Consider the following 27831-nt stretch of genomic DNA (forward strand, 5'->3'; position numbering starts at 1 on the left):
TTGAGGATGTAACAAAAAAGGTAGATGTGGTCTACATGAATCTTAGCAAGGCATTTGTCAAGGTCCCCCATGAGAGACTCATCCAGAAAGTCATGAGGCATGGTTCAGTGGAACCTTGGCTGTGTGGATAAGGAATTGGCTTGTATGAAGAAAGCAGAGAGTGGTAGTGGAAGTTAAGTATTCTACCTAGAGTGCCGCAGGGATCTGTTCTGGACCCCTGCTCTTTGTGAATTTTATAGATGAAGAAGCGGAAGGATGAGTCAGTAAGTTTGAGGATGACACAAGAGTTGGAGGAGTTGTGGATGGAGCTGAAGTTTGTTGAAGGTTACAAGAGGATACACATAGGATGTAGAGTTGGGGGACAAAAGTGGCAGGTGGATTTCAATCTGGATAAATGTGAGGTGATGCATTTTGAAAGGACAAACCAGAAGGCTGAATACAGGGTTAATGATCAGTTACTTAAGTGTGGATAAACCGAGGGACCTTGGGGTACAAATCCATACATCTCTCAAGGTCGCCTCACAGGTTGATAGGATAGTTAAGAAGGTCCATGGGATGCTGGGATTCATTAATAGGGGAATTGAATTCAGGAGTAAAGAGTCGCCACTTTGTCTAGCGCCCGTCACAGAAACCTACAGCTCTTGGTGTTCCTAGGTAGTCTCCCCTTCAAGGCCTGAGCCTGTTTAGCTTCCAAGATCAGTCAATCTCAGCCATATTCAGGCTATTAGGCTGGATGCCTAACAAGTCTTGCTACAGTGCATTTTGTATAGAGTCCATCCTGCTGCAAACAGCCTGTGCCATCCATTTTGTTTACCGTGTTGTTGGACAAGGACACTGACTAATACCTTACTAATACCTCCGAGTCTGGGCTCCTTCATAGTACCAACTCGCTGACTGGAGGAGCTCCACTCCTCAGGGTGGTTCATGTCTCTCCAGCACCGCCAATGATCTCTACTTGTTGACATTGCAGAGAGGGGTGGATGGTTTAATTGATCCAGCAAGTCAGTGGTTTTATTTCTGGCTGAATGTGTGGCAGCCATGTCAAACTGAGGCTTTAACAAAGACATGGCAAATCCAGGCCACCAAGTGATTTATTTTTGCCCGTTTTCATACATGGATGACAACAAACATTGCACCGCAAGGTCACTTAAATGGAAAAAAAGTCACCTTGCACAGACAATTTATTTCCATCTTTAGATTTATTCACATGCAATTCCTTCAGCCCTCATATTACAAGCATGAGGGCAACACACAATATGAATTGTGGTCCCCAGTGACGTTCATTCTGTAAGTTCAGCAACTAATCTGCCTGTGGCTTACAAGCCCTTGGTGCTGCTTTGAACATTGAGAAAGGCCGGACTTAAAACAGAACACAAATCTCGGAGTGGCCCACCTCTGTAATATCAGACAATTCCTACCTGAATCCCCCCCCACAATTTGATGAAATAATGTACCTATATTTACCATATTCAATCCACTTTAAGACAGTAACACTAGGACATAACAATAATATCAAGAGAAGACCATTATGCTCCTTATACCTGGTCCACTACTTCACTCTACAAAGTAACAGGCCCTTCCAGCCCACGAACCCATGACACTTGGGGCCTCACACCCAATTAACCCACAAACACCCTGTGCATTTTGAAGGGTGGGAGAAAACCAGAGCACCCAGAGGAAGCCAACAAAGACACGGGGAGAACGTACAGACAAGAGTCGGATTCTAACCCAGGTAACTGGGACTGTATCAGTGTTGCGCTAACTGGTCCCCTAATCGTGCCACCCTAAGATAAGATTGATCATCGCTAATCTTTTCACTCAACTCCATGGTCCTGTACTGATTGAATGACCTTTGGTTCTTAAAAACGAGCATTCCTGATCTTGAAATATACATAGTGACTGAGCCTCCTCAACCCCCTTCCAAATAACTCCCTGCTCTCGGGATGAGGACATTTCTTTTCATCTCGGTCCAGATTATCTAACCTTTTATTCCAGACAAATTAACCTGGGGAAGAGCCATCACCACAACTGTCTACAAAGAGGCCATTGCTCATTCTCGTAAGATCGATGCACCCAAGGCCAGGTCTGCTTAATCTGTCTTTGGAGGGCAAATCTGCCCTCCAAAGAATCAAGCAGACCTAGGTTAGAGTACCCCACAGTCTTCGAATCGGATCTGAGACTGTAAGCCAACACAACCATAGAATCAAATGATCAACTAATAGGGGGAATAGTTTGGTTTTAACTTTAGATGCAGTTTTATTAGACATTGTTCCCGCCTAGCCTTCAGGGCTATCTTGAGCTGGCCCACTGTGAAAGCACCCTAAAGGGAACGCTCTTCAGAAGAGACAACCAAAGTCTTTAAAGCATGTGTTTGTTTTTTACAGAATATTACATAAATAATTTATCATATAGTAACCGAATCTCGTTAATAAAGGGATTTCCAAACTCCATTCTACTTGTTAAGCTCCTATTAATAAAAACACAAAACTGGTGGAGGAACTCAGCAGGTCTCGCAACATCCACAGGAGGTAAATATTCACGTCCAACGTTTCGAGCCTCAGACCCAAAAGAGTGGTTATATATCTTTGCCTCCTATGGACACTGCGAGACCGGTTGAGGTCCTCCAGCGTTTCTGTGTTTTTACTACAATGTCAGCATCTGGCAGAGTTTGGTGTTAAGCTCTTTTTAATCCTGCATCACAGATTAGATGTTTTTTTTAAATTTCTGCAAGAGTTTGATGAGAGTTTATTGTCATATTCAGAAGTACAATGCACAGATGCACTGACATTCCTGCTTGGTGCAGCTACAGGTATGTAAAATATACTAACAATAAGCATAAATTAAATTACTGTTAGAGAATCAAAAGAACAATAAATATTAAAGGATGGATGGTTTCAAGTAAATGTTGCTGCAAATTGAATATTTTCTTTATATAATGATTTTATAAACGCCAACAAAAGTTCACGCCTGCTTTAAAGAACAGTAGAGGGGGCACAGTTAGTGTAGCAGTGGGCCCGATGCTATTACACTGTTCGCGACCCAGGTTGCAATCTGGCGCTGTCTGCAAGGAGTTGGTACGTTGTCCCCGTGACCTGCATGAGTCTTCTCCAGCTGTTCCGGTTTCCTCCCACCCTCGGTTATTTGGAGGTAATTGGTCTCAACAACTGGAATTGGCTGTAAATAAGATCTCAGCTTTAAACTTTTAAATGGGAGTTCTGCACCCCTTGGAACTAACCTCCCCTCAATTTGGAAGTGACTGAACATTTCCAGTTTCTTTCGGCCAGCATGCTAAATGAGGCCAACCAGACACAACAAAAGGACAAGGCCACATTCAAATCTGCTGAAGCGTCTGCTGCTCGAGCGCTCACCGAACTGTCAAGGTGCACCATACCAAAAGGTGTAAAGTTCTTTCTCAGTTGCTTGAAGTCTGTGCATTAGCTTTCAACTTATTAATTCTTCTGAACACACAAATGAAGGAAAAGAGCCAAAATGTACCACTTCACTGTGATTTAACCATGCTTTAATTAAATTTTCATTACCTCTGCCATTTGACTTAATGGCCTTTCAGGAAACAAAAGAACAATGACTCTGGGGGTATAAAGGGTTTTCTGCTATATGCATCTCTGTAAGCCTTATTTAAGAAGGTTGGAGCTTTTTGTTTCTACATTTAACAGCAGAATCTGTATCACTTCTAATATACATCTCCAGCCTTCACTAATGCAGTCTCAAGAGCTCGCCCGCTCCACAGTACATGTACAATATTGTTCAGGGTTTGCATGTTCTTCTCAATGTGGAGTGACAAGCTGAAAACATTAACGGTTATTTGTGTAATCATTTGTGGCAAACTAGCACAAAACACAAATACACTGTGAAGGGCATTTAACTGAGGAGTGAGATGGAAACAAAAAAAAAGAGCAGGATAAAATCTCCAACCCTGTAATAACACAACAGAATGTGTAACAAATATGCAAAGTACAAGGCCTGGAAAACATGAGCTACAATGAAGCTAAGTTGTGATTTTATCAGTATTATGAGGTGTAATTTCATTACAGAGAAGCTCTATCCATTAGTGAGAGACTGGAACCAACTGTTTCATTCAAAGAGGCTGGGCACAAAAAGCTGCTTAAGACTGAGCCTTTTGCAAAACATCCAGGGTCTTTTTGAATATTCCACCTGCATTTAACATTCTTCCTCCCACCTTCCAAAAACTTACTCTCTCTCTCTTCTCATTTAAAGTCTCAACAACTGGAATTGGCTGTAAATAAGATCTCAGCTGTGCAACTCCTCAATCAAGTAAGTCCACCTCCTGAACTAACTGGTCCCAACAAAGCTCACTACATATTGTTATCAACTTTTGGTCAGATTAGGCCCCTGTAGATGTGAAGAAAGGCAATGTACATTTACATAGCTCCTTTCTTGATCTGACGCTGTGTCAAAGAGGTTCAAAACCTAGTTAATTATGCCAGCACCTTTTCCCCAGGGTGTCAGTAGCAAGCACAAGACGATATCTGTATAATGCAAGGGGAGGAAGGTTTCGGGGAGACAGCAGGGGTACCTTTCTACACACAGAGTGGTGGGTCCCTAGAACCTATTGTTTGGGTGGGGGTGGAGCATTTAAAAGACATAGACATGCACATGGTGCAAGAAAGATAGAGGGATATGGGTGTGAGGGAGGAATGGGTTAGATTGTTGGGGAGGTTTCTATAGGTCAGCACATCATTGTGGGCCAAAGGGCCTGTGCTGTGCCTTAATATTCCAATGTTCTATTATCTCTTTCTGTACTGGGCTAATTTATAGATACTATTGCAGTTAATTATTTCACAAAGATTTCTGCTTGGCTACAAGTCAAGTCTCCTTTATTTATCGCTTATACCATGCTTGAACGGTAAAGGCGAGAGAGTGTTCCTCCAGGACCACGGAGACCACGGACCAGGACTACATGTACGATGTATTTGTGTGCAATGACAGTAATCTCCTTATCATTATCAAATACTGAATGTGACATAAACAACGACTTGGACGTCAATGACATTATCGCCGTGGGCTGGGAAAGGGGAAATGTTGAGTCTCAAAGTCGACAGGGGAGGAGGGTGTTTGGTCTTGGGGAGAGATTGCTCCAACCTAAATTAAGAGGAGACTTAATGGGGAGGGTTCCAAATCAAAGAGGGGTTTGAAAAAAAAAACAATTATTTCCACGAAAATGAAGTCAGAATTACATATTTCATCTACGTGACGTTCTGCCTCAAGAGGTAGCCAACATCAGAAACGACCCATGGCCCTACTCTCTTCACACTGCTACCTTCAGGTACAGAAGCCTGAAGACCAGCTCCTCTAGGTTCAAGGATAGTTTGGTTTTCAACAGCTATCAGGCTCATGAATGTCTTTGCATTATCCCCACACAATTATATTGTGTGTTTTACTGTACCTGAAAAACTGCAAGTGTCACTTTCATTGCATCTGTGTATCATCCTTATATACTTCATTCATACAGTAAAAACCTCTGGTATCTGGCACCTATGGGGGATTGGTTGATGCAGGATAAGTGAATTTTCTGGTTGCTTGGGATTGGGTGTTACGCGATTGGTGAACCAGAGGTGAGGCACGCCAATTTTTTTCTGATTTGTTTTCCCGCATTTTTTTTGGCCAGTTGCTTGAATTTCAGAAAACAGGGGTTTTATTCTCAATGATCCAATGCAGATAAAGAGGAGTGGTTTTGTTGGAAAGAGGCTCTCCCTGGAATTGCAACACCTCAAAGGGCATAATTTCATTTATAAGTCTCAGAAAGGAAATCAGTCATATATAATTGATCATGTCAATACTTCAAGAGAGAACAAGGAACGGATGCACTTGTTGGACAGATCTTTCTTGGAGCCCACATACGTGCAATAGGAAGAGAGGCCTCTCGATATAACTTGATGCTTCAATGAGTTTTGAAAAATCCACAAAAATGATTCTTGGTCTGAGTGATAATGTGTGACCTTGTCGAAAGATATCCACATCATTGTCACAGGAAAAAGCGTCAATTGTCTGAAAAAGGTGGGCACTCATTGTGTTATTAGCTCCATCGGGACAGGAGGGAGAGAAAATGGAAAACTCAAACTTTAAACAAAAAAAAGAAACCTTGATATTTCTTCAAAACTGAAATCGCCCTTTGATTTTGAATAACATTTACAAGGGCATGGTTGCAGTTTGCTTTAGAAAACAAACATAGAACTCCACTGGTTATATCAGAAAAACTACAACCCAGCGTCTAGCCACCAGTAAGTTCCCTCACCTCATCGACCAGCAGAAAGATAATTGGGCGCATGGACCAGCAATACAAAGTAGGTCATTATAGCCCAACCTGCCAATCAGAGACTGGCTGGTTCAGGTCAAAGGTCAGTTTCACATACGCTCAATTGTACTTCCATTGATTGGGTTCAGGCGGGGTTCAGTCTGATCCCATCAGTTCTTTTTTTGCTGGGCAAGTTGGTTTAAGGTTACCCTCCAAGGTAATAAATACACCAGACGGTGTTGGGACTATTAAGAGGTTCAGGTAGCTTATTTGAGCCAATAATTACCAAATGAGGCCTAATTTCCATAGGTGCACCAACAGCAATAAAACCGATGAGCCCTCTATAGTCCAACAAAGGCAGATCATATAACATGTTCATCCTTTGCAATACACTTAATCATTGCAAATCCACATTCAGCCCAAGTCAGGGAACTCTCTGTGCACACAAGTATGTGTTAACATCTGCTTTCACAGCACAAACCCATACTCTGTCTTGAATTTAACTCTGTTCTGCAGATTTCATTGGAACAATTTTCAAGCAATGGCTTAAAACACAAAGGTGATTCCAGTTGGTCACAGATCAGTGACCAACTGTTGCATCTACATTTGGGCAAACTTGTAAATAAGCCGACATATCAATACACTGCGTCCCTCCCACTGTAACAAAGCACATCCCATCACCTTACCCTCAGGTTCACTTTTGATGAGCTCCTCCATTTTCTTCTGCTTCAGCGTGTCCACCACGTCAGCTAGGCTGCCTTTGCGTCTCTCCGGAGTGCCCAGCGCCGTGCCAGGCCCTGACTCACTGCTCTGACGAGACCCTTCTTCAGTCTTCAGAGGCGAGGTAGATGAGTTGTGCGTAGGGAACAAAGGAGCTGCTTTATTATCATCGAGATCCTAATCAAAACAATAGGACGGGGCAATGCGGGATACGGGAGAAAAAAAAAATTGATTTACTTTGGGAGAGCGCACTCAAGTTGCTGGAGCTCAGCATTAGTTTCCCTGAACTTTATGAAAACATTGTGGGTGCTTACAGTTCAAGTCAATCATCCACCTTTGTTAATCATTACTAATCTCCACCTAATCTATTGCCATGATCACTTCTTTGGCTTCAAAAGTTGAATTGCTTTGAGGGTTCAGCAGTCCCTAGCAAATAAAATTTGGTGGCGTGCGCGTTCTTTGGGAATCATAGTAAAATTCCGGTGGAACCTTGCCTGGTTGAGTGCATTTTGTACATGACGATACAGAAATTTGACCAGGTTATGATGAAGTGTAAATCGGAATGCATGATCATATTGAACCTGCAAGCTCAACACTCAGGCATCTCAACACCAGGCCAGGTCCAAGCAGTGGGTATGACTCAGAGCCCATCCATCAGTTTACACTTTGTTTGATCCTTCTCTGTCACAGGCCTTAGGGAAGGCCAATGCGGAACTTGCCAAGGTTTCTCTGGTAGTGAAGTCGCACATTACAAGCACCAACTCACATATTACAAGCATGAATGAACATGATTGCCGCCGCTCTTCCATTCTGAACATGCATCCCGATTTACACCTCATCATAACCTGATCAAAATTCTGCAATTCCCTGCTCGTCACCTCAGCAGCAATTAGAGAAGGACGGTGAATTCTGCCCTGTGTTTATGTACTAGTTTAGAAAATGTCATGGCCAGATTGCATGGGTCCCCTTGAAGTTTTCTTGATGAACAAACTGAAATGGCTCAAATAGAATGACTCTCGTTTCGGCTTTCTTTCAAATTCACTTTGAAGTAATATCGATCGACCCCTCTTTCTCTCTTCAACGCTTTTATCAGTCATGTCAGCCGTGGGGCTCCAGGGTGCGCATTGGTGCTGCCAGCACTATTACTGTGGCCCAAATCCAAAACGAAGGTGGAACTTGCTATCATCAGTAACTGTTAGGCCCGAGCATTACCAACACAATAAACAGAAGCTGAATAAGCAATTGAAGGAGGCATGCTGATAGTATGAGGCGAAGTGAGAGGAGAGGGATGTGGAACATGAACACAATTGTACTGTGCATTCTATTTAATTCTGCGCAGTCCGCCATTTGACTAAGTGCAATAGGGTCATTTTACCGCTGTGTTACAAGATCAAACCAGCAACCACAAAGAAGACATATCATGCAGGGGTAAAGATGAACAATTACTTTATTAACAAAAAATTCACCTTCAAACTTTAATTCAAAATCCCCCCTTTTATAACAATGCCCACTGGTTACTATGCAAGTTTCTATAACAGTGTAAAACTAATAAATTCCCCAGCCTAAATATAACATATGTAATTAAAGTCTAAGCTACACTTCCAACCACCCCACAGAAAAACAGACACAAAACAAATAAAACACACACAAGACTCTCAAAACTTCGTTCTCAACCAAAGCAAAGATCATAAACAAAATTCAGTTTGTTTGGTAAACTGAAGCCAAAAGATCTTTGAGAGAGAAAGAGCACAAAATTCAAAGTTGTCTTGTGTTGCTTGCAGAGAGAGGGACCACTGGCTTGGTCCGGATCCTTCTGGCTGCCTTCGGAATGTTCATCCTTTTTGAAATGCCCAACATTCTAAACTGTCCTCCAGACCGTGACTCCTGCTCTGGGCCTCCTTCCACTCCAAAGCACCACCCAAGTCCAGAAATTTTTAGATAATTTTCTGAACATGCTCAGTCCATCTCCCACTCTCTCAGCAGTTCACCTTCACCTTGGCTCTCTAAAGCAAACTGTCACTTTTTAACATAAAACCACACAACAGATAGGCCAATACACAACACAGGACTCTGTAACAGCTGGGTTCTGTGATCTGGGCTCTTGGACTAATCAGTTGCCGTGCCTTATCTGCGGGAACTGTGAGTTTGAGCAGTTTTGGTCCTAATAGTGTAGGGTCTATATCACATAAATGTGTTAATGTCATCTAAATTGCGTTTAAATTCACAAGGCAGGTTAATGATTGATCAACTATGATGCATCAAGTCTAGACCCAAACCATATAAGTCAGAGACACTGGCATCAGTATGGCCTAACTCAGATGGAAGCAAGCTCACTTGGGTGCCATGACTCAGAAATGGAGGCTTGACCACAGGAATCCTTCAGGAAATGGGAAACTCACATTCATCAACCCCCCATCCTGCAGGTTCCAACAGGCATTGGCATCAGGTTTCCACTCAGTTAGAATTTTCTCCCCACTTCCTCACCCACACTTTGCCACGTCTGAGCGATTTTTCTGCGCCAACCCCATTTTGCAGATGGGAGGGGTGTGCGTCAGTGGTGTGCGGGAGCTTTGCGCTGCCATTGGTTGACACAGCTCCAGGTGGGGGTGTGAGGAGGGAAGAAGAACCCAAGCCTAGCCCATTATGGAGAGCCCCTACTCCCACCGCTACCACCTCCTGCATATTTTTCTTTGGCCCGCGGGACGCTCTCCGTTTATGCCCCTAAAGCCAGGAGCCTCCCTGAACTCTCGCCGCTTGCCCAGACAGTCACCTTTCCGCCGTTCGCATGGCTGACAGGTTGAAGCGTTACATCTGCTCCACCAAATGCTAAAGTACAGTGCGGTCCCTTTAAAGTTAGGAATCATTCACATTCTAAAGCGTGCTATAAATTATAAAGGGGAATATTTGCAAAGCATTAATGTTTTATAGCCTACCCAATAAAAAAGGCAATTCCTAGCAAATCCTCAGGAACACAAAGAAAAAAAACATAACTATCAAAACACATTATTTTTAATGGCCTACATAATAAAGCTGTTCCATTTAGTAATTAGGTGCCAAAAAGTGACTTGGAGGCTAAAGGGGGTTTAGCCCTTTACTAATTTCATATTATGGCTATAAATGTGAATTGCCTTTTTCCAGGTCTTTCACGAATAACTTATTTGTCTGCAATTCTTTATAATTATACTAAATTTCCCATTCCGTTCCGATTTCTTCTGTGTTCCAATTAATTTCTACTTATTCGGTCCTGAATAGCCCTCTGCAACTACTCAAATGCAACAGACATCCCTGAATATATTTGCTTTTATCTTTTTTTGTTTAATGTATGAGTTTAATATGTAATGGAAATTGTTGCTTCTGTCTCCTGTGGTACATTTGTATGAAAGGAAGGGATATGTATAGAATCTACAAGATTTTGTTTTTCTCTGTGGCTTTTATCTTAGGTTTGAAATGAATGACCTCCAAACTGTACAGAGTGCTTCTTCATTTTAATTTAGGAATGGGGGGTATGGAGGTTGAAAGGCGCTCTCCTGCCTACGACGTTCGTTGGGAACTCATTGCACTGAATTGGCAAGCTGACTGAACTACTCGATTCACAGCAAGAAGCCCAGGCAGGTAGTTATAACGAAGATGAAAGAGGCTACTGTTCATATAGCTGGTGGCATTCAATGTTAATTTAATTAATAACAAAAAGATCTGAAAGTAGTGTCAAATTGTTAAAATGATGGGCCTAATTTCCAGAAGTGCTTCAAGGGGGGAAAAAAAATTCTTGCAGCAAGCTCGTCTCATGCTTTCAATGAGAATCCCTGCCCTGAATGATTGCAAGGTTACTTCCTGCTTCTTTTACAATGGAAGCAACAAAGAGGTGTTAGGTGTGGAGGGGGCTGCCATTCTGGGAGGGGGTAGTACTAAGAGAGGGTGTGATTGTTGCTAGGGTAGGCATTGAGGTTGTGCTTGCAACGAGTGGTGGGGGGGGGGGGGTTGATCCAAATTAAATGGGGCTGATACTGAAACTTGAGTAAGGGTGACCATGTGGCCTTGTAGCAGAAGCCAGCATCTCCCAAAAGTAAGCCATCCACCATCCAATGTTTCAGAGGTTCTCCCTGCATCATAGCTAATGCCTGAAAACCTCAAGGGAATGAGTGCCACAGTCAAGTAGCCTTGATATCACAAAGCTATTTGAATGTCTGTTTACCAGGACTGGAGGGCTTGAATTATAAGGAGAGACAGGGGCTTTTTTTTCTCCCCCCACCCCCCCCCCCCCTCCCCGCCTGGAGTATAGAAGGCTGAAGGATAAACTTCAAGAGTGTACAATATCAAAAGGGGCAGAAATAAGATGAATAGTCACAGTGTTTTACCCAGGGGAGTTTACAGGACAGCATAGGTTTAAAAGTGAGAGGGGAAAGATTTAAAAGGGATCTGCTGAGTCATGTTTTCACACCAAGGGTAATGGGTGCATGGAACAAGCTTCCAGTGGAAGTGGTAGAGGTGAGTGTAATTGTAAAGTTTAACCAGCAGGTATATGAACGGGAAAGGTTTAGAGGAATATGCCACAAATAACACATAAATAATCTTTACCCCATCCCCATTCCCCCAGCAAAACAATCCTCACGTCAATAAATTGGATGAGAACCTGGAGATAACCCATTCCATTGGCCCACTGGCATCACTGAGCGGGGTGCTGACCACACTGGGTGACACCATCAGAGGAGGTGACATCAAAATGACTATAAAATTTTTGTGCAGGGTTTCAGCAGAAATTTATTAATTTTTAATAAAAGTATCCCTGTAGCGAGTTCCAGCAACAAAAACATTTTTCATAAGCCCAGCTGACTTGTATCAATAAGACTAAAACCTCAATGCTGATCTACTTTTTGAACCTTCTAATGCGGTCCGGACGGAGTGTCATTATTATTCAATGACAACGACGCTTCGAATTACGTGGCTTCGTCTGCACGCGCTACAAACACGCACTGTTGTTCTCGTTGCTGCTGGGGTTTTTATAGTCACTGCTTCAGTCAAATTTTCTGGGGTTTTAGCTACAATATTGAGGCCATTAGTACTTGTGAACCGATATCAATAACTTTTTTGAGAATGAAGGAGTAAATAAAGGATAAGAAGGAGAAAAATCAAAAAAAGGCCTCCGTTCCGTTACTAACAATGTCAGAATCAGAATTTATTGTTGTGAACAAGTCGTGAAATTTGGAGTTTTGTGGCAGCAGCGTCGTGGAAACATTCATATTTTAACCATCTTACGACAAGACTATGAAAAAATAAAAATAATAGTGGACAAAAAGTAAGGCAGTGTCTATGGTTCATTGATTATTCGAGAATCTGATGTAACTAATAATGTTGTAATTCAATGTAGAAAGATTTGACAAAACCATTTTGTTGTTAGTATTCATATAATCTAAGAAATATTACATTTAAGCAATTTACAACTATATTTATCACATATTAATCTATATTTGTGCACCTATATATCTGGGGTGGGGGGACACCATGAGTTACCGCACTGGGTTACACCAACCCTAAGTGATGCCACTGCATTGGCCTGGCTGAGCTCAAGGCAAAGTACGAGGACAGGAAGAGTTAAGAACGAAAGTGGCACTTCTGACAGCTACTAGGGCCCTGACCTCTTTCCTCACAGCCTCTAACCCAGGACACCCAGAACCACCAGAAAGCAGGTGAAAACAACTGGAATAGACTCTCAAAACCAATCCATAAAACAGTAACGTGGTGTTAAATGCACCCAACGAGTGGAATAAATTGAGAATCAACCCCAGAAGATGGGGAGAAAGCATAATCCAAAGGTAACTTGTGTTTTGAGAAAACAGTTTAATCATTGTGGTTGCCAAACACGGAGGCTTCAGTCCTGCAAAGTGTTTGCTTAAGTACGCGCCTCCTTTCCAAATCAATAATTTCCACAAATTTTTTGTGTTTTTTCATTGATTGTTTTTTTGCTTTCACACCAGCATCATTGCAAAGTGATTCTCTTATGTAGAGGAAATTGTTGACTTGCCACTGGGAAAACTAACTTTTATACATTGGATTTAAATTATAACCACGGCTTCATTTTCGGATGCATGTAGTGGAAATTATTAAATAGATCTGCTGTCAATCAAGTTTTATTTGCTCGCTAAATGATTTTATGCGCGTAACTTTTAAACCTGCATTTTTCTCCAGTGTTCTCGCTTCATTTGGGAGAAGTCACTGCAGCTCTTGTATCGGCACTAACTGTTGGGCCTCTATTTTCTGAGCCAGTGGAACTATTTCTTCAGCACATTTGAATTATATGCATCAGTTTGGAGATGTCAATAAATATGCCACTAATTTTACGGCTGAGCCAAATGGAATCTCACAGTAGTGACGGGGCTTTTGAACCAACTCGAAACATGAAATTATGAAAGGGAAATCATATTTGACAAAGCTAGTTAGCTTTTCTAGAAGAGAAAAGAATGAAGCAGGTACTGCTTATATATTTGGACGTCCCAAAAGCATTGGAGAATGAGAGGAGATCTAAGAGGGTTTGGAGGAAGTGTAGCCTCCCTGCCCGTCTGGAAAGTGTGTATTGCGGGTGGTCACGTATCCTCCCCATCTGAAACTTATTCGGAAGTCATGTCACCTGTCAGTCATGGTTGGCCCCGGCCACTAATTAGCACACCCCTTGCTGTCGGCTAATTTAAATCACCTGGGGTCATCATTGACTGGCAGCACAGATTAGCACAGTATTTAGCACCAGCGTAGAGCACATTTGCGCTCTCTGCCTTATGGTCTGGACACCGCTCCATGCTAGGTCGCTGCTGTGGATGTCACTGGAAGAGTCACGGGTAAGGTATGCACTACACTGAAGTTGAGCTGTAGTATTGCGATAGATAATTGCAGTCGAGCCACACCCCCGTTGATCAGGGAACTGGGAGCATGTGTAAGAGTCCCTGTTTATAATGTATGAGGGGGTTTGAATATAGGTTTACCCAGATGCCAACTGATGACCGAGGTCAACATCCATATTGTAGCTCAAGTGAAACAGTGTGTGTAGTGTGTGAGCGGGGTCGCTATAGGTTCATCATTCTTGAAATCTAACTGACATCTGAGGTGAATGTCTGTATCACTGCTTATATGAAATAATGATCAATTACTGTTCTCCCATTTGTTTCCCGTGTGTTAATTTAAAGTTACGTGTGATTGTAACACTTGCGTCCAGACTCGTCTCTCTGTGAACCACTGAACCTGATACTCTTCCCAACATGACAGAGATGAGGGGTGTAGATAGGTGCCTTTTTCCACTGGTGTTGGGTGAGACCAGAACAAGAGGACATGATTTAAGGGTGAAAGGTGAGATGTTTAGGGGAAACATTAGGGGGAACTTTATCACTCAGAGGGTGGTAAGAATTTGGAAGGAGCTATTTTAAAAAGTTAGAGTTCATGTTATGGGAAAATTGTTTCCCATGGTAGAGGAGTCAAGGACAAGCGGGCACAACTTCAGGATTGAAGGGTGTCCATTTTCAACAGAGATGCAGAAGAATTTCTTAACCAGAGAGTGGTGAACCTCTGGCATTTTTTGCCATGGGCAACTGTGGAGGCCAGGTTTCTGGGTGTATTTAAGGCAGGAGATTGATATGTATCTGAATAGTCAGGGATTCATAGGTTATGGGGAGAAGGCAGGGGAGTGAGGCTGAGTGGATCAGTTCATGATGGAAAAGCAGAGCAGTCTCAATGAGCCGAATAGCCTACTTCTGCTCTTCTATCTTATGGTCTTATGGGACTGATGCTTCTCAGGTTGGATGTCAAGAACCAGGGGTCACTCATTCAGGACTATTTCTTCATGAGAACACAAAGATCAAGAGTCGGCCATCTTGCCCGTTGAGCCTGCTCCATCAATCAATAAGACCGTAGCTGATCTAGGCATGGACCCAGCTCCTGTCTTTTCTCCACAACCCTTAATTCCCCAACTATACAAAAATCTATTAAATATATTAAAGGAGGCAGCCTCTACTGCTTCCTTGGGCAGCATATTCCACAGGTTCACCACTCTCTGGGAAAAGCAGTTCCTCCTCATCTCTGACCTAAATCTGCTCCCTCGAATCTCAAGGCGACGTCCCCTGGTGCTAGTCTCACTTGGAATTCTCTTCCGAAGAGGGCCATCAAAACTCAGACATTGAATATATACACACAGACACACACACACAGCAGGACTAGATAGATTTTTTGGATGTTGAGAGAACGAAGAGATTTGGTGTCAGCGTCCAGATGAGATGAAGCATAAGCTAAGCTCTTTCTGACAGGCAATCCAGGCAACAGCTCTGAATGGCCTGCGTCTACTTCTCATTATATATCTCTTTTACATCATTCATGCAGCACACAAGTCTCACTCACCTCTCCTCACCTAATCCTCTCAGCATAAGCATCTACTGGGCAGCACAGTTAGCGCGATGCTATTACAGTGCCAGCAATCTGGGTTTGAATCCAGCGCCTTCTGAAAGGAGTTTGCATGTTCTCCCCGTGGCCTGCATGGGTTTTCTCCGGGTTCCTCCCACCCTCCAAAGATGTACACGGCTGATTGGTTAATTGAGTAGGCTTGGAGTAGCATGGGTTTCATGGGCCTTCTACTGCGCTGTGTCGTTAAAAAAATCCCCCCCCCCCCCCCCCATCTATGATTTAGCCAGCTTACCCCTAAATACATTGACATTAACTGTCCACCCTTTCCATGCGATCATATGTTCAGTGTTCTCTGGTAAAAGTTTTTATCATGAAGCCGCTATTGATGTAGGTGCAACAACCTTGTATTAACGGCCCCTAAGTTTTGATTCAACCATGAACAGAGGAACTCCCAGCAATTCTCCTGCTGTCCCTTTACATGTACAATGCAGCTTTGCAACCTGCTGTTTGACCCAAAAAAATTTTTAAATACCACCACTGTATCATCTTCTTGTTGCTGCAGTTCTCGAAGATGAACAGGTCACCAGTGTTTAATAGTTTTCCAGTGCGTTAATTTAGTATGACAAGATAAAGCAGTAATCTGTGCTCTGAGAGGCTGTAAGCTTCTGCACTGTCTAGGGATATGCTACTAGATTTACACTGTTTATCACTTTATACAAATGCTCTGACAAAGCCCTTGAGTTCTCCTGATTCTCTAATGTAAATCTCTCTAAACTTCTCTGCCAGCCAGAATGGATTTGGTTGTAGGTAATCTATGCAAAGTTAATATCTTACATATGTGAATGGGCACAATCCTTGGAGAGGATATTTTAGATCTTAAATAATCCATTGATCCTGCTTCTATACCAGCAGTTTTTTCCCTCTCTCTCTCTCTCTTTCTCTAGTTTGACATTAAACAAGCGGGTGAGTGGATGTCATTCTAACTGTAGTAAGCGATTAAACCACATTTTATGTTCAGAGATTTCCTTCTCCTGTAATGAAAGCTTACACGGTGTCTGATTGGTTGGAATTCAGATTATCCAGAAAGGATGATGTGACATACATGGAAATGAATAAGCAAATAGAATCCTCACTGAGGCTGTGAATAATATGCTGACACCACCCCCCACCCCCCCACCCCTTAATTTGTCTTTGAATTGGTGTTGTTTCAATTCGTCTTCATTGGCCCTGGCATCTGTGATCCAGTCACTGACATTTACACTGTTCAGTCCACCTCTTAACCCTGCTGCAGCTTCATTGATCCATAACAAAGTAGACACATGAGCCTGATGCCCAGGATTTAACAGTAGAAATGGCCTCCTTCCAGAATTAGCTTCTCCGATACTCCACGATTGTTTCAAATCTCCAAGTATCAGAAATCAATCAACTGGACACAGCCATCTGAAATATCGATGCATAAGGAAAAGATTCCGAACAAGAATTTTCTGATGCTACATGGGATCCTATCTTGAAATTGGTTAATTCACCTTCTCTCTGCGCCCAATATTCATTTAAAGCAGTGCAACGAGCTTACTTTTCCAAAGTTCATTTGGCTAAATTCTATTCTAATTTCTCGTCAAAGTGTGACAGATGTAAGACTGAAGAAGGTACATTATTTCACATGTTTTGGTCATGTTCCTCTCAATCCAATTATCGGGAAAGTATCTTCTGTACCTTGTCTTTAGTTCTTAATGTTAATTTTGCTCCTAATCCTTTCCCTATTTGGAATAAATAAGTCAGCGGATTTAAATTTGTCTGGGCTACAATCCCATGGAGTTGCCTTTGCTCTCCTTACTGCCAGAAGAGCGATACTGATGAGATGGAAGATGATGTTCCTCCTACACATACTCAATGCTTATCTGATGCGATAATGGGCTGGACTCTGGAAAAAAATTAGATGTTCTACTCATGTAATGAACCTTAATTTTCTAAGTTTATAGGGTCCTTTCCTTAATTATTGCCAGAATTTATAAGATTATTGGATCCCATTTCACGGTTTGGTTGCATTAATAGAACATAATCATAACTTCACAAGGGAGGGGTTAGATTATTAGAATAGTTCTTGTTTTATGTACATTTTGGGTTTATGACTCTTTCATAGGTTGTTTACACCTATATAAAAGTCACCAAAAATATTGGAAAGAGAAATAAATGTAAGATTCAAATATTGGAGGAAGGATGAGTATCACTGATTGTCAAGAGCTGTGTTGAGAGATCTAGGACCAGAGGGCACAGCCTTGAAATAAAAGGACATCTCTTTAAAACAGAGATAAGGAGAAATTTCTTCAGCCAGAGGATGGTGAAATTCATCATCACAGACAAAAAGATTTAAAATGGAGGTTGATGAGTTATTGATCACTTGAGGTATCAAAGGGAGAAGGCAGGAGAATAGGGTTGAGAGGGGAAAACAACACAAATTATTATCCTTTCATTTTCTTGGGTCACTCAGATCCAGTTTGCTGAGTGGAAATGGAATTGTCATTGTGAGGAGGCAATGTAGAGGTGCCTAGGAATCATATGAATGCTTAAAGTTGGCACTACTCCGATCTCCAAGGGACTTACATACAACAGGGAAGCAATTGTCAGTGGCCTGCATTGGAGCCAGGGACAGGGATTGAAGGGCCACAGGAAGCAAGTTGAAAGCAGGCTCCAGGAGATCATTGAGATTGATGAGGGGAGTGGGTAAGGGGACTGGGAATTTGTTGGAAGCGAATGGAATCAGAGGCTGGTAAGATAACCTGCGGGAGTGAGGCAGAGGGCATAGGTGAGGATGTTGAGTGGAAGGGCTTCAGAGTCAAGAGAGAAGGAGTGTCATGGGGTTTGGGAGAGAGCATTGTCAAGGGTCACAGGTCAGGGCATTGGGAATGGTGGCCAGAGATTGGGATTATATTCACTGTGGGTACAGGCCAGGAGGTACTTTGCCAGTCTTCTGATTCTGTTGGGAAAACTGTGCGTCAGGAGTTTTCCCAGCACAGCACAGTTCAAATTCCCCTGAAATGCTACAAAGAAAGTTACCTGATGGTTGCAAGTATGACTCACAGCAGGAAGTGCCCTGTGGAATTTTCCTGCTGAGGTAAAATGACCAGGAAATGGTCGATATTGTGCTCCACTTCAGAAGAAAATCGATTTTTAGTTGCATAATGGTGATAAAAAGTGTTACACAATTGAATTTCCAGCCTGCTGAACTTTACCCAAAATTTAGCAAGTTTAACAAATTAAAACAAAAATATAGAGAAAAAACATGCAGACAATCTCAGTGAGAAGCTTTAGAATACCTAATTGGAATGAAGATTATTAAGTAGTTCCCAATTTAAAATATTCTTCACTTCAAATGGAGAACTCGTCGTTTATTCTGCCAAATGTCCTCCCTTTCAGACATTTTTCATAGTTAATCTTTTATTTCATTCTAATGTTTTTTTCCCCCATTTTTCCAGATGCTTATCAATCTATTTTAGAAGGGATATGAGCCAACTGCAGTTACAAGGGACTTTCCCAGAATGCCAACTTGATTGGTACGGACGACTTGCTATGACTCTAATTAAACACCAACTGATTTTGCTGCAAAGTTATTTGTGTTACTTTCGCTTTTAACTTGTACTCAATTTGCTTGTAATTACTGGGTAAACAGAAGAGCATTTATAGTCTAAAGTATCATTCTGCACTTAAGCAAAATCCTCTGTCCGTCGCTGTTTGATCATATTGAACAAGATTTAATATTTATTTTAAATAGTTATAATTTGCTGAAGCCATTTCAGATATGGGATCTACAGATGCAAATCCTACAGAAACACTGTGATGTGTCCAAGGTTCATCAGCAAGTGTCCTCGGGACTGCTATAAGCTGCGCTCCCATAACAAGAACAAGTCATTGTGAAAACTGTCCCGCTTTCTATCAGCATTCATTCGTGGTTTGATAAAATATCGCAGATCGACATTGACAGGTCGGATCGTTGGAACTGAATCTCCTTTGATGACATCCTTTAGAACATGCAACAACTTCCCCAAAGCAATAGGGCTAAAGACACCAAAAAGGGGCAGGAGGTTGACAGAAGGAACTTATTCACCCATGGTGGGGGTGGGGGGGGGGGGGGGGGGGAGTTGAAATCTGGAACATACAACCTGAAGTGGTGCACAGAGACAATCTCTCTCAAATTTTTAGAAGCATTTAGATCAGCATTTGAATCACCAAGATAGTGAAAGCTACAGAACACCTACAACAGGGCCGGATTAAGGCCAACTGATGCCCCAAGCACAGCCCGACAATGGTTCCCCATCGACCCTTCAATTGTCTACCTGACAAGACATTAAGACTCAATAGGTATTGAATGTGAAATAATAGATTAAAAATTCAGTTTTATTCCAGGCCAGATCCCACAATTATATTAAATATAATCTGTATATATGTAGTTTTTTTTTCATTTATTGTGGGGGCCCCTTTTTGTGGGCCCTAGTTCAGTTCCACCTGGTAAATCCGACACTGGAAAAAAAACTCTGTGGCACTCTAAGCACATTCTTAATTTGTTTAATGGTTAATCCAGGGCTGAGCAACCAGGAAAATAGGATAAGAACATGTGAGAGATTCTAGGGCAGCACTGATTTGGTGGGCCTGTTTCTATGCTGCATGGCTCTCAGACTTTCTATCTCTAAGTGGTGGCAACTGAAACAGGATAAACCTGGAGCACAAGTATATTCTTTGCATCAAAAACAATCTTTAATGCCATCAACAGGCCTCTTCCCAAAACATCACCATCAGCCAACATGATGATTCTTGGCTACTTATGTGGACGTGGCAAGAAACTTAAAACATACCGGTGCGTCATGCAGAGATGTTGGACTCTCGCAGCACGGATTCTCTCTGGTCATCGTGGATGGGGTATGTAGTTCTTCTGTGTGAAGATTGTTGGAAAAGTTTGGGGGAAGAGATAGGTGAAAAGCAGAATGTCCATCACTTTCTCCCTCTTCTACTTTCTGCCTGCTTGCCGCATTGGCTACCTCTCCATCTGTTTCTCTGTACGGAGAGGCCGGTCTCTTGGAAGACATCCTTCAGAAACAAATAAAAAAAGAAGAAATGTAATGTCATATCCCCACACAGCTGCTACACCATCATGAGTTGTTTGCAACCATTTTCTCCTTGGGTTCAAATACCACATTGGGAGTTGGAGAGTCTGAATTTGGTTTAAAATTTGAAACTATTCATCTGTCAAAAGTGACAAGAGAACTGCTGGATTATCAGTGGTCACCAAGGAATTTTATACAGCCCGAGGTGATAGATAGATGGCACATTTAGTGCAGCAGTTAGCACAATGCCTTGGTTCGAATCTGCCACTGACTCCAAGAAGTTTGTGCTTTCCCTCATTTCCTCCGGGTGCTCTGGTTTCCTCGCTCATTCCAAAAATGTATGGGTGCAGTGGTTTGTAACACTTTTTCCACTCACACATCCCATTTTAAGTATTCCCTATGCCATCGGTGCTCTGTAAGGGGCTGCTTAAGGTGGGATGTGGGTGGAATGAAAAAGGTTGAGAACCACTTGGTTAGTGGGTTAATTGATCACAAAGGAGTATTTAGGCAATTGCGGGCTCGTGGGCAGGAAGGGCCTGTAACCGTGCTGTACCTTTAAATTTAAAAAAGGGTAAACTACTCAATATCAAAGGCCCATCTTGGGTTCCAAAAATGGAGTGCTTTTGAAGTTCAGTAAGACTAACTTTAAAACCCAACACCAACCAACCAATTTTCCCTTGCAACCGCTGCAACCGTGTCTGCCTGTCCCGCATCGGACTGGTCAGCCACAAACAAGCCTGCAGCTGACGTGGTCATTACCCCTCCATAAACCTTCGTCCGCGAAGCCAAGCCAAAGAAGGCTAACCTGTACACCTTCCAATAGTTACAGCACTCCACAAATTTATTTTTAGCAACTCGTTGTCTGGTGGCAGACATCTCTGGCAAGGTTAGCATATATCGCTGATCTCTAGTGACCCCTGACAAGATGGGGGGAGGGGGAGGGGAGTCTGATTCTTGAGCCAATGCCGAGCAATTTGGTACAACTAATTGCCACAAGGGTCACCTTACAATCACCCCTGATGGTATGAGATTGGGATCATTTCAATCAAAGGCCAATCACAGGCCATCAGTTTATTTCCTTAAAGGAGATTTTGTCAATCCAATGAAACAGAAACTAAAAATCTTTTGATTCCAGGAATGTTTTTAACCAAATCTAAAATCATTAGCCCCACTTCCACTGGCACCTTGTCCCAGGAATTAACCGGGAAAACTGTCGCACGTCGGTGACAAATGACGTCATTTGACGCCGAAGATTAACCACCTCGACCCCTACTCATATCCCTGGGGTTTGCTGACGCCGGCGTGCTGATTAAATCAGTGGAAAATGGGACAGCAGAAAGTCACCCATTTCTACTTGAAGGTAGAGCAATCCAATCCCCCGGGGGAGGAGTTGTGATCCAGTGGCCCAGTGGAATCAGCACAAAGGGCTTCCTATCCTGGGACACCGGGCAGCCAATTAACTGGGACGCCAGTGGAAAACCACCATTGGATTTGAACTCAGTGTCAAAAACAGGACTGGAGGCACTTGACTGGAAATCCCTGCTCCCACCTGATCTCATGACCCAGAGCAGGTTGTTATGTGGATGGGAAACCATCAGAACACCAGTTGCAACCGTTGGCCTCACCAGGCCACTAATGCTTGACTCATAATGTCATGCAGTATGATTTTTTAAAAAAAAGGATCTTTGGCCCATTGTACAAGTCCTGTCCCTTTCCACCTTACAACCAAAGTGATATTCCAGGTGTGACACTGGCTCTGTGAATTTTCTTGGCACTCAAGGGTCTTTAATGGCCATCGATCTGAAATGTGAACTGTTTTTCTCTATCTCCAACGTCTGTCTGACTTGATTATTGGTTTCTATTTTAACTTTAAGCGTAGCTGTACCCAGAGAAAAAAAAATTCTAGGTTAAAATTGCCTGTAATATGTGCAATGGCCAGCAAACACGAACAGAAGAGAATCCTAGACCTTTAATGTATTAATACTGTGGCCTTTACTAACAGAACTAAAGCTACATTGACATTCATGCCTGCGGGTATGAACTAGCATTAGAGCACATTTTACTGGAACCAGAGCCTGACCAACAGTAGGGGGGATAGTATTCCAGCATAGAATTAAAAAATGATGCTTATTCATGGCATGCTGACTGGCCACTGAGCTTGGGATCTGCTGAGATATTCCTGCTTGGGAATATAACTCAATCACATTATTGTTTAATTAGGGCTGGTAGTAATGATGGTTCCATATGTAGTCTGCATCTCAAACAGATGCAAACTCTACACCCATCCTGCGATGTTTACTGGTCCTGCAGACAAATGCAATCTAAACTGACTGTCATGACTCATGTCATTGCTGGAACCCACTCGTGCACAGCAGGGCGAGAGGTTGTATCATTGGAAATTGTGACGATTACCCTGGGACCGTACTCTTGAGGGGAATACACTGGGGGGTGGCATCTGCATGGACACGAAGCTTAGCAACGAGGCAAACACATCTAAAATAAATGTCATTGATAGTCGCTGCCCAAAAGAAGTAATCTTATAAGATCATCGTGAGTGGGCAATGCCAGACCATGACTCTATTGCACAAGGTTCAAACAGCCATTTGTAAATAAGTAAGCTGCACTAAACCTGGTGAGATCAGTGGAGCAAGGGGCCTTCACCTGCATGAAGAGACTGAGGGTGAGAGGGCAGAAAAGGACCAGGAGGATGAAAGGTAGACCGAGGAGAGGAGGGTGATAAAGGGAGGGGAAGGGAAGCCCAGGGCTAGGATGGAGGGAAGACATGGCGGGGATTTTAAAGATCTTTGCAAGATCACCAGAGCTGGTGGGGACAGGGAGCTTTCATAGCTGACTGTGTTTGAACATCTCTTTTGTGTGGGGAGCTGGCAATGGTGGGAGGCTGGCAATGGTGGGAGGGTTGACCGCAAGATGCCAAGGCCCCTCCAGTAGGGCTTAAGCTCCAAAAAGGAGGAGGGGCGGTTTGGGAAGGTAAACTGCAAGGGTGGATGAAGTTGTTAGTCAGTCCCTAAAAGCTAAAACTATCTGCCAATCATTCACACCGCACAGGAGCAGCACCAGCTTCTGAAAGATGCAGTGATGAAGGCGATTTTGCAAGGCAGGGATGGACCTATTCAAACATATTCAGTGAAACATCGATCAGGCACACACGAGAGAAGCGCAGAGAGTCCTCTTCCCCTTTTCCTCCCCTCCTCCGGCCTCGCAGGGCGGAACCCGCAAGCCGAACCCCTCAAGGCTCCCGTGTTATTAGGTGACTGGGACATTTCGCCCGCCTTCACGCTTTGCCCCTGTCACACAAGATTTTTTTTCTTTTGAGCCTCTAAAACTTCCCTCACGGGCCAGGTGAGAAAGTTTAGCGGAATGTTCACAAAAAATAGTTTTCGCACAGCACATGCGAAACTAAAATCAGAATGGCAGGACCAACAAGTAACAGACACTCTCTTTACAATAACCCCGTCAGATCATAGAAGCATCCCCGCCACTCAGTAACTGTTATGGGTTAACGAGCTTAACTTGGTCTCCGGGCTCCTCGACAGTACTAATGCTTGTGTATCTATATGTAAGTACGTGGACGTAATAGGAGCTGAACGTCTTTTACATGAAACAAATCGTGGTTTTTTTTAAATCGTTCTCAAAATCTCAACCTTCAATATGGAAAGAGCCAAATAGCTTGGATTTAATCATTCTACGGGGCTTTTTGCAAATATCTAGTTTGAGGCACCTTCTTGAAGCTCCACGTGCTGGAATTAATTATTTCTCCTCTCGTCCAGTCCTTGCAATTGTCACTTCTTTCATCTACTCCCTTGACACGAGTCCTATCTGGTTGCATTCGGCATCGAGTCCTTGAAACTCAGCATCATCTGATCGTCCGAAAGAAAGAGAGATCTCCAGGATTTTTAAAACACTCACACGGTGGGGTTATTTTCATCTTTATGGCCATCTGTACGAATTAAAATTCAGCGACAGTCCAGCTGAATAAACTGTTGTTCTCCAAGCGCGCCGAGAGTATACCAATAATTTTGTTACTGGAGGAAGGCTACAAGGAGATTTGCCGTTACAATTTTGCCTACTTTCTTGGACTTTTAACATAATAGAAACGTTTGTTCCGGCTCAAGCCAATAAATAGAGAGAGAAAATCTGAGAGGTCTTTGTAGGTGTAAAGAAAACTTGCTACTCCACATTGTTAAGTTTTAGGTGTACAATGTCCGCATTCAGCGAAAGGAAGGGGAGGCTTTATTCTGAAAGCAGCCTGGTCCTTCCATTTCGGAGATCAATTTATGAAGTTTTCAGAGGAGGAGGTCGAAGGTGAATCTGTGTTAACGATCGTAGCGGGGTTTATTTTTTTTTAAAGCACAGAAGCCTTGGCCAGCTCCTTCCCATCATTTAAGAAGGTTCAAAGTGAGATGAAATGAAACTAATTGTCTCTGAAAAGCCTGCTACGGGCAAGTTGGGGAGGGGATGGGGTGGGGGTGAGGGAGACTGCAGATGTATGGGTAATTATATTAGGTTAAACAAGGGCCTGGAGGGAGAAAGGGAACCTTTCTTTTTGATAATGTAACCCATCACCCATCCTGTCCAGTTCTCCTTGAGACAAACCAAAGCAATCTTTGTGTTCCCTTTGCCTCAAAGCTGAGTTTGCCAGCGCAGTTTCCTGTCTACAAGAAGACAAGAACAATGCCCTTAATGTCACCCTGCCATCAATTATCAATAGTACAGCAGGAACACACACAGGAAGATGAAGAACTTACTTTGGGCTTTGAGGCATTCTGACCAACATTAACTTCTTAAATGCGGCATGGCAACATTGGCCCAATCTCAAATCATGTGACAGCACCGAGGAGGTCTCACGGGCTCTCTTTCTCGGGGGCCGAGCTCGATTTCCTTGGGAACATGTGTGGCGAGTTGTCCTGCGCTGGGCAACCAGGCGCCCCGTTTCCTATCGCGGCGCAGACGCGACTCCTGAGGCAGCCACCAATAATGCTGAGTGGGCAGGTTGCCGTCAGATGATCAATGAAACGCACGGAGGGGCACGGGCCCGTTCCTTCAAAGCGCTAGGACGCGCTGGACGGGGTGAGCGGCCTCGGATTTCTACGGCCAAGGGCCAAATTACAACGAAAAGCGGCAACAACAACAACAAAAAACAAGCACCCACATTTCAAACCCCCCCATCAACTCAGCGCGTTACTTTTAAAGAAATCCAACCCACTTTCGTTTTTGGTTTCATTAAACAGTTACACCAGTCGAAGTTAGCGAGTGGCACCCAAAAGAAAAAGGACCCAGTAAAGTTCGATCGCTTCTCCCAAGTTGAACTCACCTTTTGAATTCCTGAGGCAATCCGGGAACACTGAGCATGTTTAATCTGGGACTCGACTCTGTCAAAACAAGCACCACCAATTGATTCAAACTAAATCTATCGATCTTTGCATACCGCTGATGCAGCGTCTGAAACTCCTGTTGACAAACAAACAACAACAAAAAATGGGCTAGGAAGCAGTACAAACAGCCAAAACTAGATCTACATTAAGAGTCGCCAGAACGTGTTAAAGAAGGAGCCTTCGCGTGGACTTTAACTGCCGCGAATCCTGACATGATACAGACTGCCGGTCGAACCAGCCACTTTCCCGGCTCGCCACTGCCACCGTAACAGACGAGCTCGCTGGCTGGCTGCTTCTACATTGTCCAAAAATGCTTATTTGCCAAGCAACAGAAGAGCTTTGTGGCACAAAAAAAAAACCTCGCAGTTGATGGTAAGTTATGGCTCCTTTGTGAGGACTTTGCAAAGAAAACAAGAGAGATAGGAATTTGGCAGCAAAAATATAGCACCGCATTCTCTTGCGTTTGGAACCTGTATTCGCCGCAAAAACAATCGGGCATTGTTAAAGGGAAGAAAAGGCAACTTTGACAGATGAAATACAGCACAGAGGCCCCGTCTAGGAAACCTGTAAACAACATGTCACTCACCCGATCGGTCTCTGTTATTTCTCGGGAGGACTAGATTCACCAGAATGGTGCAAATTTACTGGCAAGATTTTTTTTTAAGTCATCAGATCAAGTTTAAACCCGACCTCCATGGAAAACGTGAGGAGTCCCTGAGCCAAGATTTAACAGTTAACTGTACCTCGAAGGAGGGAGAGAGAGAGAGAGAGAGAGAGAGAGAGCAAGCAACAGTCAGCCCCAATCCTGAGACTCTTTAATCTCCTCTGACCAACCGGGCTGCGAGGCAGGAAAAAAAAGGTAACAGGGAGAAGTCCCACTTTAAAAAGCTAGCGGCGTGGAGTCGCCATAATATCGGAACTTATCCAGATCCAGTCTGATTGGGGACTGAGGTAATCAGGTAATGGGACCTGACATGAGATGATATACACACACACTGGGGCTAAACCGTCCAATGTACTTCAGCATCTGGTTAGAAGTCTATACAAAGCTGTACACATAACACACAACACACAGACCCAACTATCCACTCCTTCTGGGAGGGTTCACGCTGCACAAAAGGCTACAGTATAGAGCCCGCCCAAAATAAAAGGCCTTTCATTGTTGGATTCTGCAGGTCAGTTGATTAGATTTTCTGCAGAGAATTCCATGAGGAAATTCCCTTTAAAACCAAAGTGATTAACTGGTCTATTCTGGGAAGTGGAGTAGACAATGCTTAAACAGTCTCTATAACCCGTGTCCATGCTGGCACTGTGCTCATTCAAAATAAAACCCAGACTTTTTGCCTTGCAGCTGGACAACATTAAGGGGTTTGAGATCTCAGTGCAAAACCACAGTCAATTGCCCCGGCCCAGTTGTGGTGGCGGGCAGACAGGACTTCCAGTTTGCATCTTGATCCGCAGTCGTCATTACTTACACACCCTCCTGCCGCATGTTTATCGGGAAAATATTTATTAAAACATTCCTTCCTTTTCGTTTGTGCTCTATTAGTCGAACCAGCCATTACAAAGTGCATAAGTGGAATCTTTTCCAATTACACAGAAGGATTTGACAAATATTGACCATTCTTGGCCAGTGGGGCTACGGTTACCATTGCCAACACAGATAAAAAGCTTTCATTGTGCTTTGACGGCATTCTCCACGGCAACTCAAATACCAAAAAGTAAATAATCGACACAAATGCACACACATACGCACTCACACATATACAAGCTCACACACATATATCCACGTGCGTGCACTCACACACACACTCAAAGAAATAATGCATGTTAACAGAGGTAATGCATAAAACAGCTATCCCCAGTGAATCTTGCACCAGTGAAAATTTAGACCGTTCCTGGGACCTTTTAACTCTGGAAACTTTTGCAACTGGAAGACTATTCAGATCAGCTCTGCACCCTGCAAAACCGA

The 27831-nt window shown here is 43.2% G+C and overlaps 1 protein-coding gene across 5 annotated transcripts in view; it reads right to left on the reverse strand.

Moving 5' to 3' along the window:
- The window catches only part of sox5 (SRY-box transcription factor 5), a 418360-nt gene that overhangs the window by 243560 nt on the left and 146969 nt on the right, over positions 1-27831 (reverse strand). The window contains exons 1-3 of one of the 5 annotated variants that reach the window (XM_069909077.1): positions 25799-26132; positions 20218-20449; positions 6961-7171 (exon numbers count right to left, since the gene is read on the reverse strand). In XM_069909077.1, coding sequence (XP_069765178.1) covers positions 6961-7171; positions 20218-20449; positions 25799-25836 — 481 coding nt within the window. In that variant the 5' untranslated portion in view covers positions 25837-26132. Of the gene's footprint in view, positions 1-6960; positions 7172-20217; positions 20450-25798; positions 26133-27831 lie in introns of those variants that run through there. The other 4 variants (XM_069909079.1, XM_069909078.1, XM_069909080.1 and 1 more) reach the window with 4 other exon arrangements.

This window comes from Narcine bancroftii, chromosome 13 (genome assembly GCF_036971445.1).
Source record: "Narcine bancroftii isolate sNarBan1 chromosome 13, sNarBan1.hap1, whole genome shotgun sequence".
Classification (NCBI taxonomy): domain Eukaryota; kingdom Metazoa; phylum Chordata; class Chondrichthyes; order Torpediniformes; family Narcinidae; genus Narcine; species Narcine bancroftii.